General features: G+C 34.9%; 1 protein-coding gene across 2 annotated transcripts in view; it reads left to right on the plus strand.

The window, feature by feature from the left end:
- MRPS9 (mitochondrial ribosomal protein S9) overlaps positions 1–19,083 on the plus strand; it is a gene marked incomplete at its 3' end in the record, with an annotated part of 34,657 nt that extends 15,574 nt beyond the window's left edge. The window contains exons 3-11 of one of the 2 annotated variants that reach the window (XM_082009051.1): positions 79–141; positions 238–268; positions 2,560–2,639; positions 8,974–9,056; positions 11,727–11,802; positions 14,459–14,627; positions 16,459–16,567; positions 17,451–17,620; positions 18,992–19,083. In XM_082009051.1, coding sequence (XP_081865177.1) covers positions 79–141; positions 238–268; positions 2,560–2,639; positions 8,974–9,056; positions 11,727–11,802; positions 14,459–14,627; positions 16,459–16,567; positions 17,451–17,620; positions 18,992–19,083 — 873 coding nt within the window. The remainder of the gene's footprint in view (positions 1–78; positions 142–237; positions 269–2,559; positions 2,640–8,973; positions 9,057–11,726; positions 11,803–14,458; positions 14,628–16,458; positions 16,568–17,450; positions 17,621–18,991) is intronic. The other variant, XM_082009052.1, reaches the window with a different exon arrangement.
- Positions 19,084–19,783: the final 700 nt, after the last annotated feature.

Genomic DNA, 19,783 nt, shown 5'->3' on the forward strand with positions numbered 1-19,783 from the left:
CAGGAAAGTACCTAAGGAATGTTTTGATGAAGCTTTTGTGGAAAAAATTACATACATTATATTTCTCTTTGTTTTCAGAGAGCTATTGCCTATCTCTTTCCTTCTGGCTTATTTGACAAACAAGCCAGGCCTATGATGAAGGTAGGTTTTTATTTGTTGCATTTTTGTATAACTGTAGCATGATACCTTAAGTAACTTTTTTCTTTTCCTGATATTTGTTTGTTTGTTTATTTACAGCATCCTACTGAAATTTTTCCAGAGCAGAGGAGTAAGTGTTCATAGATTTATTTTTTAAATTATTTCTAAGTATTAGAATTTTTGCATATGTAGAATGCCTTATCTTACAGATTTACTTTTTCCCCCGTGTTCCTAATGACTGCTAAGACACGAGCAGTAAAAGCCTGATCTGATAGTCTGGTTTTTAGGATAAAAAAATAGTGCTGGATTCTGGAATACCAGTGGTCTTTTCAGACATCTTGTTAATTGACTATAGATAAATGTTTCTCATTGTTTAAAAATAAACAATAGGTAGGATGACCTGCAGAATCTGTTGAAGTCACGGGAAAACCTTTTGTGGAATTCAGTAGCTTTTTGTCAGAGATCTCTATCACAGCCATAAAATACTCATTAATAGTATTTTAAACCAAAAAGTTTTCCTGGTAACTTCATTGCTCTAAAAGCTTAGAAATTGCATCTTTGAAATTGCCAGTTGAGAGAACAAGGAGAGTAGGATCCCATCATGTCTCAGTTTTGACTGGAAAGTCCTAACTCTGTGCTTATGCCCATACTGTCTTTTGTCTTGCTCTTGAGACACTGTATGAAGTCCCAGTTGTCAATGATAACACCAGTATGTTGGTCAGGGAGAACTTCACTGAAATCATCAAATCAATTTAACACAGAATGATGTTTAACAAAGATATGTCAAAACCTGTTGTTCACTTTTGACTCACGTTTAGTACGAACTAGTAGCATGAGTGTGAAATTCTACATTCACTGAGCTATCAAGTCACAGATGGATGCTTCTGATTATCAGCGAAATCTTAAAATTTTCTTTCATTCCTTTTTCTGTTCCTGGAATTGATACTTGATGTTTTTGAGGCTTTGTGTGTCTTTTAGAAAGCTGTCTAAATTACCTGAAATTTTGGAATTTCAGCTTTCAAATGGTATCATGTATTATTTTCTAACTTCACAGTATTTTGAAGTAAAAAGTAGAAAGTGAAAGAGTAAGAAAGAATTAATCATTATGCAATTTTAAAATCAAAGGGCTGTTCTATGGCAGAACTAAGCTACTATTCTGTGTGTTTTCAGGACTAAAGAATTCTTTTAAATGTTCACTGTGTCTTGAAGAGTATAAGAATTACTGAAAATGTGTATCTTTGTATTTACATTTAAAAATAACACATTTAATAAGTATCTCTTTAAGGTAGCTTTGTCTGGTCTATGTATTATGTCTTTGGTAACTTTGAAGTACAAAGATGTAAATTTATACTTCAGAATGTTCCCTGGACAGTAATGTCAACAAAATATACTTTCACAGCTGCATACGTGGAAAGTCACACATTCACAGTAGTACGTGTGGGTAAAGTCCCTGTATTCCTTCTGTTCTACTAAATTTTGCATCTTTACATTCAACTTCTGCTGTATTCTGTCTTAATGTTCCAATGCAATACATGTCGTGGTTATCAGACAGGTTCTTGGAGTCTTATCTTCGTTTATAGCTTATAGCTTCATTTGAACTTCACTGGATAAAATAGCTGTGAATTTCTTTACAGTTCAATTTATAAAAAGCTCTCAGGCTTTTATTTTTGTCACTTTATTTGGAAAAATCTTTGTCGTGTTATATTTAAGTTTGATTTTTTTTTTCCCCAAGGTTGAAATTTATTTGTCCTTAAATAACATGTTTTTAATGAATACAGTAAACTGGATGTGCTGAATTACATGGAACATATGTTTTCTTGCTGAACAAATTACATAAATTGTAGCATAGGCCTTTGTATTTAAATATCCCAAACATATCAACATGAACAAGTCCTAAAATCACCCAAGTTCTGAATACAGTTGTGCTACCTCCTAAAGACAATTGTATGAGTACTTAGTTTAGTTTAGACATAAAATACGAATTAAAAATTTGCTCTAGTGTTTCAAGTACTGTTTTCCAGAGCTGTTAATGTTTCATCTTCTACAATCATTATATAGATTTCAGTTGTCTGTTAATTTGTATTTCTTCCAATTCTAAAATGGATATTTCTATCTGTAACACCAACTATACAGTCTTTGAAAGTTTATTTAAGATGTACATGAGAGATTCCCTTGTGTTAAATGATATTTAGAAATACTATATTAAGTATTTGGTTATAATCGCAGATGGAGATTGGCTTTTAACAAGGTAGTCTAAATCATTAGATTTCCAGACAGGTTGAACATCCATAAAATGTCTTTGTTCTCCGATATCTGAAAAGGTAATCGGTGTTATAAAAGAGGTTTATAATGGCAATTAAATACAAGAGATTTTTTTAGTGAGTGTGTATTGCTTTCTTGTCTAATCTTGCTTTTCATTAGAAATCCAGTGGGGAGAAGATGGCCGACCATTTCACTTTCTCTTTTATACTGGCAAGCAGTCATATTATTCATTAATGCATGTAAGTATGTAATAATCTGTAATAAATAATGTTAACTCCCAGTCAAGTACGTGTTATTCTAGAGATGCGTATCAGGACCTCTAGAGTTTACTCATGTTTTCAGAGTAGGCCATACCACGACTGAAGCTAAATGCCATGTATATTTTTATGTCACAATATCCATTATTAGGGGTATTTTTATGTTACATTTAAGAAAACAGACTACATAATAGTTCTTGATTTAATTTTTGGGTTATCTTCCAATTTTGGCTATGGACTGGGTTTGAACAGTCTGAATATTTTCTTGTCAGCTGTATCTGGTTAGTGGCATAAGGTTAGTAGTGGAGAATGCATGTACAACAAAAATGGCTAGTTCTAGCAAAATGCACTGTAGAATAGAAAATAGGTTTGGTTCTTTTTTCACTTGAAGGGCAAAGCTATAGGAAATGTTACTTGTGCTGACATTTAGTGTGAAGAAAATTTGCATTTAAACTGCTTAATTGATTTTTCTAAGACTGTTCCATTCATGCAAACTTAAGGCTTTTTCTGATTAGTACAGTTCCAGGAGTAAAGGATCTGCATCTGTTTACATTTATGAAAAAAGCTGTATCTAATAGATAGATCATCACTAGATCATCTAATAAATATATCATCACTAGACCCTGAGTCTTAACATGGATTATGAACAGACTTTTCAATCTGTGGTGATCAATGGGGCAAGCATTATCTACCCCTTTAGAAGAGTTTATAGAAAGATGTGCATGTTTCTTACTTTTACTTATAGGAGACAAAAGCATTAATAATGTATGCAGAAATATTTAATTTGGACAATCATGTCAGATTTTGTTTCCTCATTAGATAGTCTTAAAAAGTTTGTTCTATAGTTAGTCTGTAAAAAAAAAAAAAAAAAAATTGTTATCAAATTCGGGGTACAGCTTTACTGCGTGTAATGTTTTTATTAGAATTATCTGATATTTACTTGCGTTCTGTGTACCCAAAGGACAAAATCTCCACTTGTCAGGTACATTTATTTCTTTGGGAGAATAAAAACCAACCCCCCTCCTTTTTTTTGTTGTTGACCTTGGGCAAATGAGCTTCTTGCCCTGGCAGAAATGAAATGAATGATAAATGTAGAGTGTGTCTTTGCTGAGTAATGGAGCTGCAGCATAGGCTTTCCACAGAGGTTTTCTCCTGCACAGCCTGAGGCAGCCCGAGGACCCCTGCTGTTCATTTAAATAGGTATGTCAAATCTGCCTTGAAACGCCGCTGGTTTGATCTGTGGTAATATTTGTGAAGGTTCCATATGGACTTGAGCCCCCTGCAGTGCTAAGAAATAATGTACAACGCTTCATGGTGCAGACGCAAATTTTCTCTGAAAAGGGATGCAATGCTGCGTTTTAGCTGTCGGAGAGGATGATGGAGCTGACGCGCTAGGCCTGTCAACTTGTTACACGGATGGGTTGCACGCAGCGAGGCTGTGGAAAATCTGTGCCTTTTAACTTTTCTACTTAATCACGGTTGTAGCATTGCCTTTAGACTGTATGCTACATTAATTCTCTTCCTGCCTTCTGCCTTTCATCCCAAGTTTCACGGAAAAAAGTAAAGCATGCAGGTCTTGTAGAGGAGCCTTATCAAACAGCTGTCATCTGACAAGCCATTTGCATTTGTTTTGGCTGAAACAGAGCAACCCAAGGGCAAGATGTTTTGTTGCATTCCATCATAATGAAGAAATTACAAATTTTACAAGGAGCACAAGTTTATTTTTAGCTCTTCCTACCAGTTTGAAAGAGTATGCAAGCTTGCCTTGGAAGTCTCTAAAAGAGTAGTGTGCATCTTGTTTCTAACAGTGTGGCAGCCACCTTCAAACAAATCAGTCTGACAAATGCATTTTTCATGACTGTAGGATACTTGAGTGTTCTTCAACTGTTTATGAATATTTTCATTAAATAGGCTTCTATAAACCTAAATCCACTAAGTGAGGTTTAACAGTGTGTTTTTAGTCAGCCAAATGAAAACTGAAATCTGCATGAAATTCCCAACATTGTTTTAACCTCTTTTTAGAGTAATGTGTATTTAAGAAAATGTATTTTTAAGTCTGAAAGCTAATTAATTTGGCTAGGGAAAAAAAGGATTGTATGTTAATACAGTCTAGTGTAAGTAACCAATCCCATTGGAGGATGTCCTTTAAAATGGTACTTTAATACATCAGATATAATATTTGGCTTAAACTTGTATGCCATAAGAACTTGAATTGTATTAATTGCTAGTAATATAACTGGTCACAGCTTTATTTGTTTAGTTAATGCTAATAAATAATATTATCCACTTACTAAAAATAAACTGTGTATGTGTGCGTGTATTATAACTGCCAATATATATGTTATGACTTGAATATTAAATGCACTTCCGTAAAGGATGTTTGCTTTATACGCCATTGTGGTCTTTATTCTGCCTGTTGAATAAAGTTCAGCTGTAGGGAAAAGGACAATTTATTTTTCTTCTGATAGGCAAAAGAATGCTTATTGCATGAAACACCATTTCACAAAAGTTTGATAGTATATTTGATCATCATTTAACTTAAAAGTTTTTCAGAGTAATATCGTATTTTTTTAATGTGCAGAACAAGATGAAACGGTCTCTTCATACCATTCTTTCTAATGAAATAGTAATTCTATGTAACTGTGCTTCTTGTACTTTTTGAGAAATACTGGAAGTTGTAGATCGGAGGTGAATGCTGTAAAAAATAGAGCATTTTACTCTTAAACAAACAAAACCTAAAAACCCCCAAAGTATATGATGAAATCAAAACCACATAAACAGGGAAGAAAAATGTGAACTGTGATTTAAAATGTGGACTCTGCAGCATATTTTAACCAAAATGTTGGGTTTTTTTTTTTCCTGTAAAAACCTCTTCTAGGGTTCCATCTGCTAGCTTTTTCCCTAAAATTTTATGCAGGGTAAAATAAGAATAATATTTCTCTGTTTTAGAAGAGGACATCCTTGTAGAGATCTGAAATTTCATCTCTCTATTAGAAATGGAAGCATTTGAGTACGTAGCCAATTTTGTAAAATCAGCTATTTTGATTGTGTAGTAGCTGAGTTTACAAGACACACAGATGTGTACATTCATGAATTGGATTATTGAATCCTGAAGTGATTAGTAAAATCTTCACCTGCCAGCTTTGAAAAAGCAAGTGTGAAGCTTCAGTATCTTTCTTTAGCCATTGGGGAGTGAAGATTTGTCAGATAAATTACTGGGCATTACATGTGATTCCTGATTTTTCAAAGGCTCATCCACATACTCTCCTTCACATGCTAGTGGTTCTTTTAGTCTGTTGACTTAATCTCTATACAGAGATTAAATACATGCTTTTTTTTTAAATACTTAAGACCAAAATTTTATTTTCTAAGAGATGCAAGTCCACTTTCATTGCCAGAAATATGCAAGAAATGATATTTAGTGTTTCTCTTGGAAGTATTTTAAAATATTACTTTCTAATGTCATTTGACTTAATCTCCTCTGTAAAGGGTTCTTTTTATGAATGGACATGATTACTGTAATTTAACCAGACACAGTTTAAAGAGATCATTCTAGTTCTTAGAAGTGCAGGTTCTTAGAACTTAAACAGGCTGTGGAGTGTTGATGTTCTTTGGGAATACTTAGGGAGGGTCTTCAGGGAAGATCTTACTGTTCCAGCTGTTGTAAAGCTTTCATAGCAATGAATTTCTGCGGCTGAAAACTAGTAGGTTATGGCAAGCCCTATATAGTTTTATTTGCCTGTGCTTATCAGTAGTTTCTGAATATGATGACAAAATCCTTAAGTCATCCATTAACTTGTGTCATGTTACCTGAAAATGCTTCAGTTGCTGGTCAGAAGCAATTAAAGCCGGCCTGTCTTAAGGTAACAGCTGTGATTCCCTTCCCTGCCCTTTTTTAAAGAACTATGATATAGCTGGGTTTTTGTTGAGCTCCTGATTCATGTATTTTGCTGACCATTCTGGTAGATGTATGTATATGCCAGAGTGTAGTGAAGATGATGGGTATTTGGGAGGAGGCAGACTGGAGACTTCTTTTGCCCGGTAGGAAGGTGGCACTCTGTGCCTTATGAAGGCAAGAGGTAAGCCGAGAGGCTAGCAGTAAAGTGAAAAACCTCCTTATATATTTGTAAGACCTAGTAACCCCGTACCTCTTCTGATCACCTAACACCAAAATATCTTCTTCATGCCTGGTTTGACTTCTTCCAACTGCAGAAACTCTTGGAGCTCACAGGAATCTCTAAGCCCATTCCAACTGCGTTCTCTCCAGATAGCTGAGGGGCAGCCACAGCCCTCCTTCCCCTTCTCCCTCTACAGTCCAGAGCAGAAGCTTCCGTCCTGATTCTTTTTCATGACTAACCACAGATGCCTAAAAACTGCTTGGTGTCAGGCTCACCTCATGCCCTCTAACCCAAACCATGTTTGTGCTTTTCAATTATAGTCAGTAATTTTTGCAGCCTAATAGTCATCTGTGAATGGAGCCGTTAAGATTATTACAGATTATGACAGATTCATGTCACAGTGATGTGACATGAATCTTGCCCAAAGTAGTGCTACCATATCTTGTTATCTTAGAGATCTACAGATATATTTGTGAAGTTTGGAAATATTTGAAAATACGATTTGTTGTGCTCTTTTATATGATGTTTCCTCTGTTTGAAGATAAACAGACTTTTTTAAGTTGAAAAATGTTCCTAGTTCCTATCTGATATAATTATCTCTATGAAAAATAAAGGATTTCTGAAAGCATACTACTATAACATGAGTTCTTATGCCATCTCAAAGAAAAGTGGACAATTTTGTACTTCAGGGTTTTATCCTGTGCAGTTACTCCAAATATAGTTTTGTTCCACTGTGCTGTTAAAAATGTCACCAATGACCTGCATCAAAGAATTCAGTGAATTGTCCCTATTTAAATGCTTTGAGTGCAGCTCAGATAACAATCTGTTCTTAGTTTGTACACTTTAAGTACAAATATTTTCAGTATATGTGTGGGTGTATTTTTATATTAGTGGATAAATCAGCTTGAACAGTAGGTGTTTATAACTAAGCAAAGGGGTTTTGATTTGTTTGTTTGGGTTTTTTGTTAATGCAAACTGTTGCAGAAGTTTCATTGCATCCTATTGCAAATTCCAGTATTATGTTAAGAACTAGTATTTCATTAGTTAATTTCTGATAATATAGAGATGTCTTGCATTTCTTTTATTGTTTTTTGTAAGTAATACAAAGAAAAAAAACCCAGCCAAACATTGTTCCTTTTGTCCCCACTAATTCTTACACTTGTTTCTTTCGAGTATTTGCTAAAACTCATGGTAAGGTGTATGAAAGTGATTATAAGCTTTCTATTTTCACTTGTTAATGGAAGTAGATTATTTGGCATACAAGTACTTTGCTGTAATACAACAATCCTCTTTTGTTTCACTATATTTTATAATTATTTCTCCAAATACTCCTATTTAACTTGTGATTTGAATCACTGTTGTAATTCAGGGTATTAGATGTGTTTTAGAATCAAATAGTCTCTGAAAGTTTCTGAACTGAAAAAATCCCTGAAAATACTTTCATAAAAGCATGTTTCTTCTGTAATATTTTCAGTGTGACTTTTTGGAATATTTTTTCTTTTTGTTTTTCTGAAGTGGTAAGTCACTGTCACAGCGTTGTTTGAAAATAATAGCATAGTGAGAGAACTGTTTTAAAAATATTGACAATTTAGAGTTAATAGCTCTGTAAGATTTGAAAGAACGGAAATTCTGATTATGGTAAATGTATAACTTCATGTGTGTCCCTGTAGACATGCCTGGATAAGAGGGAGTTGTGACTGATACAGACCACCAATAAAGCTGACACTCTTAAATGTACAAAAATCTAACTAAATGAAATTATTTACTGTCTTAAACCTTGTTAGTATTTTGAGGAAATCAAACTAAAATGTGGATGCACTGATGTAATTATTGTGTAGCATGTTTTGGAGTTATATCCATTACATAAACGTAGTTGTCTTTTTGTAAACAGTTGAGAATTTTTTTTTTTTACAAGCATATGTAAGAAGGCAACAAACACTGTTGAAAAATAGCAAGATTCAAAAGTAATTACTGTGAACTGCATATGAAAATATTGTATATACTGTCTAAATGTTTGTTGGTTTAGATTTAACTTGTTGGGTTTTGTTTGTTTTTTAAATTGTTAGAGGTCTGCTTGTTTTCTGACCTGCATTTGAACTGATTGGAGAGTAAAACCACATAAACATATGTTTTAAATGAAAAAAAAAAAAAGGGGGGGGAGAAAATGCATTTAAATAGTTTTTCCATATACATTTTAGGAAACATATGAAAAATTGCTGAATGTTCAGAAATACCAAGACCAACTGACAGCTCAAGACCTTACTCCTCAGAAGGAAAAGAGGTAAGCTTCCAATTAGAATGAATATTGAGACTAGTTTTCTTAGAATGCTTCAGTATGTTGTTTTGGCACTTATTGTAGTTCCTCTACTTGCCTTTTATTGCACACACACATTTTCAGACTTTTTTCCTATTCCTTGTCTAATATTTGTATGGTAATCTCAGGTTGAAAAGTCTTCCCTGTAGTATGCACATGTGGAATGCTCACTTCTCACGGCTAAAATAGGGAAACCTGTTTCTCTTGCTCTTTAATCTCTTCCTGCTCTTTTCAATATTCTCTCGTATATAAAAGTTCTTAAGTGTGATCTGAAAATGAGTAGAGAATATCCAGGATTCTATGTTTCTGTGTATGAAGTTTTCTAATTATTTCTTTCTTAAAGGTTTTTGAAAAAGGAGGTAAATTCTTTGTAAGAAAACAAGGCCTTTTAACACACCAGATAAGTTGCTTATCTGTTAGAAAAATCTAAGGCCTAAAGCTGAGCTCTTTAATAGTCTTTGATTAATTAGAGTTCTTGAATATTTTTACTTACCAATACTTAAATTGAAGAGTATCAAAATACTTAATTTCACTATTTTTCTTCTAATGGCTTTGAACACCTTAATCATCAAAAACTATAGTAATTTTAGAGCAGTCTATTTTGTTGGATTTGTTTAAATATCACCATTGTTAGTAACTGAATTTGGTTTCTTTTGCGTTAACTTCTGTGGTATGTACAGCAAGCTCTTCAGTTAGTTATCCACTGGACAGAAAAGATAACATGTCAACCAGAAACTAGTCTGGTGCATAGTCAGGATTGTCTCTGAAATGGGTATATGCTTTAAGAACTGTTTGCTTCTCTTGGGCTGTATTCTTGATTTTCTATTTTGAGGTTTTTTTGCAAGGATTTTGTGATATATTAGAATATTAAGCAAATCATTAAAAGAAATGGATATAGCTAGGAAGTTTTGACTTTGGCATTTACTGCTTTTCTGTAGAGTTACTTTTTCAGTGTCCATGTTGGTTTTATCTTTGTTCTTGCTGTGTATTCTCTAGCCAGATTTATGTGCTGTTCCAGTTGCACATCATGTTGGTTTGTCACTTCTTAATTTCAGCCATTTGTTATTTATGTTAGGAAGAGCAAGGATTAATTTGCTGAGACTATTTCAATTTCTTGAATAACAGAAGTTCATGTTTCTTCATGATAAAAATAGTGTCCTGTGACCCACAGAAGGTTTTATCATAGATTCATGTTAGCTTCTGTGCGGACAAGAGAACAAATGAATTTAGTTTCTTGGTGTGTGCTGCTGAAAAATAACCTGACTCCTTACAGAGCTCAGCCAGTGGATTTACTGATGTGAAAAATGACTTAAAGCTAGTCAGAGTTGAAAAGTTTGGTTTTTTCCCTGCTAGGTTTGTAAAAGTTCAGAGAATTTAAAGGATTTTTGAGACTTATTTTCCACACTGGATACAGTGCTTCCTCTGAGATTAGCCTGGATAATTTATCTCGGAAGTGTAGGTAGAGGGTGGGTGGGAAGGACTGTGTTTTTTGGTGGGATTTTTTTTGTTTTGTTTTTGTTTTTTTCTCTCCAGAATATAATCTGTTGTGGACTCATTCTGTAATATTAACTTCAGGGTTAGGACCTGATCTTGAACTACTTTAAGTTCATTGCATTTAATATATAAAGAATTTCATTGTCTTCATTGGAAATAGCGATATGTAAATGTAAGTATATACTTGACTATGTCAGGATTGGAAACTTTTTAAAATTACTGTTAAAACCAGCAGTGTTTCGAAATAAAACATTTCTCATGCCCTGACTCAGAAAAGCATTAAAATACATACCTAAGAAGTGCTACTTAAAATCACCTTCAGAAGGAGTGCTTTTCTGAATCACAGCTTCCTTAATGCTGCTGAAAACATTCATTTCAGATTGTTCCTAAAAAACCTGAAGAGGTAAGAAACTAGTTACAGCTTTGCCTTAAATTTACCTGATAATGCTGGCATGTGTATTTATGGTGTCACTCCGTATCATACATATTTCACAAAGATTTATTTCAGACATTGTTTTTTCTTTGTGTTAGTGTCTCCGTATGAGGCTGTTTTCTTAGGACTTTCTGCTTTTGCTATTATCAGTGCAGTTTCTGTGCTGAGCAGGTCAGGATTACTCAGTAGAGAGAATACAGTGTGTCACTGCTGCATTAGTACTTTTACTATGCTTACTGCTAGTGGGATTTTTTGTATTGATGAGAAAAGTAAAGACCAGAGGCAAAATTCTGTTACTTTAGAATTTGATTTTAATGTTCTGCCTTTGATTTTGTTCTTTGCTGCATGTAAACCAAGTTTTTCGTAGCAGCAGGCTTTTCAAACTAAGTCTGAAGTTGCGGGGAGGATCACTTACTGTTACAGTATTACTCTAGCTCAATCTTGGACTTCAACAATACAGATAATGCATAACTGATACTCATGATTTTCATGGGGTTAATTCAATATGTGAAGTTACCATCCTTTGCAAAAGACAAATCTTTTAAAATCAATGTAGACCTCCTCATGTTTACTACAGGAATGTGATCTGTATTCATTTGTAATGGAAAATCTATTTCTGAACGAAGACTGACTGTATGTGTGGTCCTTTGTGATGTAACTCTTAATTGCATGGTTAATTAAAGGGAGAATATATGTGATATTTTAAACAGAAACCTGGTTGGCAGCAGATGGCTGACTAAGATTGAACTGGAAGAAATGTTGTTAGAAAAACTGTCAGATGATGATGTAAGTAATTAATCTTTCTAATCTTAAGCAGGCTTGTGTCTTAAAAATACAGACTCTGAGTACGTTTTTGGATACTGAAAAGGTACTACGTACAGGCAGGTGCTCTTCAAAAGAATTTTCTTCCTTCTCATAAAGTCTATATATGCTCACAACACTGTCACATTCATCTTATCTTGAAAAGTGCCCTGTGTCACTTTTTTTATCTAGCACAGTGCAGAATTATTAAGAGTTTTCCATTGTTGCTAGCATCATTTAGTTTTTCTCCTGGTAACATTGTGAGGCCTAGAGCACTTGTTCCTCATCATCTAATGATGTAGTCAGGAATGGAATATAGTGACACTTTATAATAGAAATAAGTAGTCATTCTAGTTACAGATGAAAAACAGGCAGGGCTAGAACCTCTGTTGCTTATTGTAGAGAAGGAGTAAATGTTCAAAATGGGAAACATGATGGATTTGCATAATGGTAAACCTGCAGAGTTTCTGATTATTTAATCTTAAGAGAAATCACAGAGAAGGCTAATAAGAAATAAAGAGTCCTTTTTCTTGGTGATTGGCTGCAGAATCAAATATCAGAAACAAGGTCCAAAGCTAGATCAGTCTGTGGTCTGATACATATACGTCATGTTATATTCTTCTTCATATGAGTATGGTGGGAGACGGGAGGGTTTTTCAATTTCCCCAGTATCTGCAAACTGTATTATGGTCTAGATTTGGAGTCCTCCTTTACATGTATCTCTGCGAATAAGACTACTCTTCCCGATAGTGGTACACTTTTTTCTCTCTCCAGGCTTTTTCCTACGGTCCCCTAAATAGCATTACATTTTATAACAGCAGGTTCAGTCTATGTGGCCAGCTTCAGTTTTCTTCTGGAAGTTTAAGCTTGAATATGATAGTACCAGAGAAATAACACTATTTGTTTGAGCATCTCAAGTATTTTCTCACCTAGAAACAGTGTTCTTCAGTCTCTTCTGTCCTGTCGACAGCATCATTGCAAAAATAGCACAGCAGCAGCAAACATGCCCTTTGCTCATGTGTCATGCAGAACAGTAACGTGTGATGGCTTCCTTGCCGATGGGTGATGTGAAAAGGTCTTGAGCAAACTGTGGTCCTTAAGCTTAAATGAGAAATCGCTGTTGTAAATTCTCCATCCTGGTATACCCAGGAGACTTCCTCTATCTTGCTCGCAGCAGAAGCAGTGGTGACTTCATTGTTTTCAGTAGCTCCTGCATTTGGAATGGCTGTTTTTCCTTTCAGAGTGCCAGGAACTGCTCTAGTTGTACAACCAAACAGTTGGGTGTTCTTCACTGCTGGTTTTTGTACATTCTACATCTGTAAAAGTAGACTGCGATAAACAAAAGAAAAAAACCCAAATCCTCAAACCTTTTACGTACTGGCCTCTCACATGTAAAATCACAAAGCCTTAGCCTATAGGAACAAACATTGTTTAAATGTATTTGAAATGTCTCGGTATCAGTCTTACCTGCTCAAATTCTTATGTTTTGCCATTGCAACAAAATTTTCCGTGATGTTTGCATTATTAAACAAAATCAGAGCTATTAATAATTTTTTTTCCTTTGCAGTCTTCAAGTAAAAGCTCTTGGAAACTTTCTTCATCTACAGTCTTTATAGTTTTAAAATTTTTCTATTTTTATATTTCTGCTGTGTCTGTGTCATATTGTTAGACAGAAGTAGCTATCTAAGTGGTGTCAGAGTTCCAAGGGCTATTGCTAGGTTACAAGAAAAGTATTAATTTTGTGCAGAAGACTCTGGTAACAGAAAGAAGGAAAAATACTTTTAATAACAGCTTGTAAGTGAAGAAAACTTAAAAAATAAGGTTATGATACCTATATGAAAAATCCACTTTAGATGGTAGCATACCTTTAAATCCAGTGACCAGCTGTCTAGCGCTCCTGCAATTAACACTTCATAAAGAGGACATCCCAACTTTTAGTACAAGTGGGTTAACACAGTGGTGTTTACTCTTTAATCACGTGTTGAAGAACTTTGGATGGGGAATGTAAGGGGGAAGGAGAACCACACCGTAGCAAAGGATAATTTATTTCAAGAGGTTGCCCTTTAAGTCAAGTATCTCTTGAATTTTTAAATAGCTTGATTGTTGAGTTTTAAAGGAAATCATAAACATTAAAGTAACTCAGCTTGAACAGCCAAAGATAGGTAGATAGGTATTTCCTGTATATATTATGAAATATAATCATTTAAGAGGTTCAGTTTAGTGAAATAAAATTATTTCCAAGTCAATGAACATGCTGACTTACCGAAAATGAGGTGAAGATCGTTTCCTTTTGCCATTTTAATAAAACAGTAATAAAAGAATGAAGACCCCCCCCTTCAATGTTTTCTTTTTAAAAGTGAGATGAACTTCATTCTAATACAGTAATCCTGTATTACAAAGGGGTTGCTTATGCTTTGAATAAAAGTTTCATTGTTGCCTGAAGAAAGAACTAGGTATCTTTAGTCACACAGAAAATGATGCATCTGCATGCTGTTCTTAAATCAGCATGTAGGTGCAAAAGTGTCATCTTGTCAGAAATCATCAATAAAAGTGAAGTGGGAAAGATCAATTATATAAAAATAGAAAGTTTTAGCAAATGCAATTACACTTGCATCCTTTAATGAAGTCTTGTTGTCTACAGTATTCAAGATTTATTCAACTCTTACAAAAATTGATGACATTACCATGTGGTGACATCGAGGAGAAGTATATACAAAAGTTTTCCAAAGAAATTCCTGCACAGTTGCAAAAGGTAGTTATTGAACCCTTGAAGTATGATGAGCGAGGAGTGGCCTTCAGCACTGGTGAAGGTAATAATTCCAAATTGGTAATGATGCAGAATTTTTTCCTCTTCACACTACTTTCTTCATGGTATGTATAATACTGCTGAATGTGTCACTACTTCATTTTTTATGCTTATCTGTATATATTGCATGTATAATTGTTAATTATGTTACGGCATACTAAGTTATGATACGGCCTGGTAACAAAGTGGAAGTTTTTTGGCACAGAGTCTATCAACTGTTAGTTTTTATCTGTATTTCTATACAGCGGTACCTCTGTAGAGAGGACCCTGTTGTGCTACATGTTGTAGGATACAAAAGGACTTTCATTGCTGGCAAGAGTTGACTGTTGAACATAAAGGCCAGGGGACTGGGGCAGCACAAACAGGTATGGAGAAATCCATGGATGTAACCGTGTTGTTGCTTAGTGGTATAAGCATGCCTCTTTTACACTAAGTAACCGTTATCATGGCTTTTGTAGGAGTCCAGCAAAGGAGAATTTTGAAGATGCAAAGAATAAATAGCAAGGCATTTGGATATTTACAAACAGCCTAGGAAAATGCAAAGAGGAAAATCCTGAATTTTTTAAACAAGTGGACAAACCACAACTAGCATTATGGGTCAGAGACAGCAATCAGTCATTGGTACTGAGACAGAGGGGATGTTAGAGAAAAGCCATGAAGGTCTCTGTATCTTCTAAACATAGGCTGCTTATGTTTTCAGTAGAGGGACACATAGTGGAAGAATGATATGATATGATATGATATGAGTGATGGCCTAGAAAAAATAATGTAGCAACAACATGGATAGGAAAGTCTGACGACTTTCTGGACAAAGTATATGTGCACGCATGCACTTTATGCTGTACATTTAAGAGGAATCTTAGTCAGAGATGATGTGTATTCGTAAGCAGCAGGCAGCAGATGATAAGAACAACAAAGGTCACAGAGAATTTGAGGGTCAGAATGTCTAGAGAGCTGTCAAAGCTGTGTTAGCTTCAAGATGATGTGACAACAAGGAGATGTGAGAGCACCAAACTGGGATTTAATCCGCACTTCCTTTCAATAGTGTCTTCAGAACAGTAGTTATTGAAGTTTGATGAACATGCAACACATGTTACTGAAGAAAAGCCATCAGATTTTATAAGTTCAAGAACAGTCTTGTTTGTGTCCCATCACACCCCTAAATTAAGAAGAATGCCTCATTTGTTTCATAAGTCCTTTATCAGAGTGATTGCTTCCTCTGTGCTACAGAAGATTGGTCTTAGGCTTTAGCACAAAGAGTTTTTCAGGGTTTAAGTTGAAGCTAATGCACTTCGAGAGAGCTAACTGCAAGTAGTAATTTCTGAGGAAGCTATGCTAAATAATGCATAGGCATTGCTTATACCAGTGTAATCGAAGTGTTAACCATGTGAATATTCTTAAACTTCTGCACCTTCGTATGATTTTAGAAAGTATTTTAATATTAATGGAAGTTGCACGTATGGTAAACGTAGATGTTCAATAAAATGTTTATTTTCATATACTGTGATGTCACTGATGACTTGATCAGGTTAAGAAAGTTGTCCTGATCTAATGAAGTTATGGGAGGTAGAGTGTTACCTCTACCTCCTCCCAACACGCACGCGTGTGTGTGTGTGTGTCCCCTTAATAGACATTGATTAAAATATATTGTGAGCTAGTTGTTCATTGTTTGTATTTAGTTCCTTCTCTTAATTTTTTTTTTTTGGTTACCTCAGCCTCCCAAAAAGAAACAGCTGGTACTGTATGAAAGTGTTGAAATGTGTTTAACTTCTTGGGCACTTGAAGTCCTGTAGAACATTGAAGCCTCATAACAGATTGGTTTTAATTCCTTTAAGGTACAAGAAAAACAGCAAGAGCTACTGCTGTAGTTTATGACAATGGGACTGGAAAAATTACAGTGAATGGAATAGACATTTTACATTACTTCCCAGTGCTGCAGGACAGGTGAGAGCACTATGAAATGCTGTATTCTTACTGTACTTAAATTATTCCAGCAAAAGTTGTGCCATGCAATTATGTTTTGGTGCTGTGTTCCATAGAGTTGATGCTATGTTCTTGGTTCTGTACAACTGTCTGTTTTATGAAAATTGGTCTTGATTTTCCTCCTAGTTTTCAGGACTCAGTAGTATAAGAAATGAGAGGTAAGCCTTGCTCTGTGTTTCTTGTCTCTCCCGTTCTGAAGCGATGCAAAAACCATGAGCACAGACTACTTGGATAGTTCAAATTTTGGTCCCTCTAGAAAGGGCTTGCTGTTTATTTTAAAAATAAATAAATAATAAACAGTGTCTTTAAGTGTTTCCTGGGAGATTTGCAGACTGTATGCCAAGTGTAATTACTCTGGCATACAGTAACGTAGTGGAAGCAAACAAGATGAGACACTTCATGTAAAGCTTCAGATTTTGGAGGATGTGCACAGTCTGATATAGAGAAGACGTCTCATAAGGCTGACATAAGGAGGTTTCTATCCCTCATGTGACTTTTATTTTATTTGTGATTTCTGAGCTCAAAAATATAGTGAGAGATTGCTCACTTTCAATATCCAGAGCTGATGGATCTTGGCATTTACAACTAATTAGTGAAACAAAAGTAATTGTAAAATTGAACTTAAAATACTTACCATTGGCAGTCTGAGTATGCTCCTAGCTTCTAATTTCCAGTTGATTTAGTTGATATCAGTAGGAAATTAAAGATATGAATGCCTTTCTGGATCTCTGCCTGAAAGTTGACTATATTTTTGTCTGTATTATGAAAGAAATGTACACAGTATGTAAGTTTATATTCATGTATTTCTTTAATTTTTATTATTATGGTTATTTTTTATTTTTAGAGAACAGCTGTTGTTCCCTTTCCAGTTTCTTGACAGAGTTGGAAAACATGATATGGTTTGCACAGTGTCTGGTGGTGGAAGATCTGCACAGGCTGGAGCAATACGTTTAGCATCTGCAAAAGCCTTAAGGAGTTTCGTGACAGAAAAGGAAGTGGAATTCATGAGGCAAGGTGGGAATTGAAATTATTTCAATGTTTCTTAATGTGTTTCTGGTAATTAACGGAATTAATACAAGGATCATTAAGGATCAGATAGTGTGAATTTGAGTAAATAATCCCAGTGGAACTTTGTATTTTGTATGAAAGGGATCTGCATTTATTTATAAATTGTTTTCACTTGTTTCCTAGCATCCTTTGTGTACATTTTGGATGACTTCTTGAGCATTTTTCCATCTGTTCATGACCTCTCTCAGGTCTATTAACCAGTTTATATTGCCTCAACATAGAATCACAAAGCATGAATGTATGTTCTCTAACAAGTAACTCTGGATCAGGCATTAGTGAGCTGTAAGGTACTAACATTGTATTTTGTTTTACTTGTTAGTCGCATGTTTAAAAAAGTTTTATTCTTGAATTTGAACATTAGAGGGTTAACTTTGAAGGGATGGTAATGTACATAAACATATTACATGCAACTAGCCAGACTGAAGGAGCTTCTTTCCTCTTTTATTTTATTTAGGGTTTACAAGTTACCTAGGATAAGATAGAACTTATTTGGGTAACTGCAGTATTTGATGCTTCTTGGTGATCAGATGCCATACTGTTTCAGCAAATACAGAATTAGGAACAGTGAACTTTTAACTATGTTCTTTCTGGACTAGCAGGGAGAATACCTGTATGTATTAATGGCACAACAGCTATGTTTTTTTCACTCTATTGCCATCTGTGGAAGTAAAGTTATCTTCATGCTAGTATCTTTGCAACAGGTTTCTTTGATTTTAGTTTTTCAGTACTGACAAGTATGGTTTGCTAGGAATACCCCTCTAAACCAGCATTGTAATGAGTTGGGTGTCTGCAATGAGATCGGCATGATTCTGAACATGTTTTGGACATTCCTAAATATACTTTGGAAACACTAAATGTGTGTTAAAGCAGTGGTCTCCAAAATGGGATGTGTGCGGCCCAGTGTTGATGATCCATTGGGGTGCAGAAAGAAAATCTTAGAATTTCCATAGTGTATGTAATTTATGAATGAATAAATACACACATATTGGGGGTTGCATGCTCAAAAATATTTTACTGATAGGAGTGCACAATCAAAAAAAATTTGGAGATCACTGGTCTAAAGGCTTAATCAATATAGATAGAAAACAATGTGGGATTTTTTAAGCAGTTTTTAAAGTAAAATGTGAAGAAAGTTCAGTTACTAAAGAAAAGTTAAAACGTTAGAGGAACTGATGAAATTCCTTTCAGTGTGTTTCATACACTAGATGTTACAGGTCATATGCAAAGTTACTGGCTACCTTGAATCCCCCACATATAGTATATCTGTAATATTAACTAATAACAGTAAACAAATGGGTGCTTTTCTGTGTTTTGTAGCTGGATTACTAACACTTGACCCACGTGTGAAGGAACGAAAAAAGCCTGGTCAAGAGGGAGCCAGACGGAAATTCACCTGGAAAAAGCGATAAGTCTGAGTATTTAAACAACAACAGAATGCTACCAGAATTTCAAAACTTAGCAAATTATGTTTAAAACTATTGTATAAATATATTTAGTAATAAAGACTTTTTCCCATTATAACTACTGTGTTTTGTGTTTAAAAAGCAACAAAGAACTTCCTTTAAATTCATTTAAAATTGTGAGGTGATTTGTCAAAATGCTAAATCTAAAATACTCACGTGCCAGCTTTGCATCTTAGCTCCACTGAAGTCAGTAACAATTTATGAAACTTGTGGATGATAACTTTTAAAAATCAGTCTGTCTGTTCAGTGACTTGACTATCTAAATTCTGGAATTAGGCAGCTTCCTAAGCAGGTTTTTGGACAACTTTGACATGCTTCCCTTTTTGCCTCGCAGGTATCAGAGGATAAGTGACAACTTCCCACCTAAGCTACAGTGGAGTTGAGAAACTAGTGAGAACGGAACTGACAATTGAAGAAATGTTGAGAGAGGAAGAGTCACAGAGGATAACCTTTGCCTGTGGAATCTGTTGTCTCCAGGATGCCTCCCTAGGTTAAGTGGGGACTGATTCAGAGCAAGTACCTAAATTTAGGTGCTCTGAATCACCCTGTGGAGGAGTCAGGTTTTCTCCCCCCAAATGCAGAACAAGCTGGAGGGATTAGGCTGAAGTTAATCTTTTAGAATACTCTTCACCACCACTTAAATCTC

Source organism: Phaethon aethereus (assembly GCF_964289735.1).
Source record: "Phaethon aethereus genome assembly, chromosome: 1".
Taxonomy (NCBI): Eukaryota; Metazoa; Chordata; class Aves; order Phaethontiformes; family Phaethontidae; genus Phaethon; species Phaethon aethereus.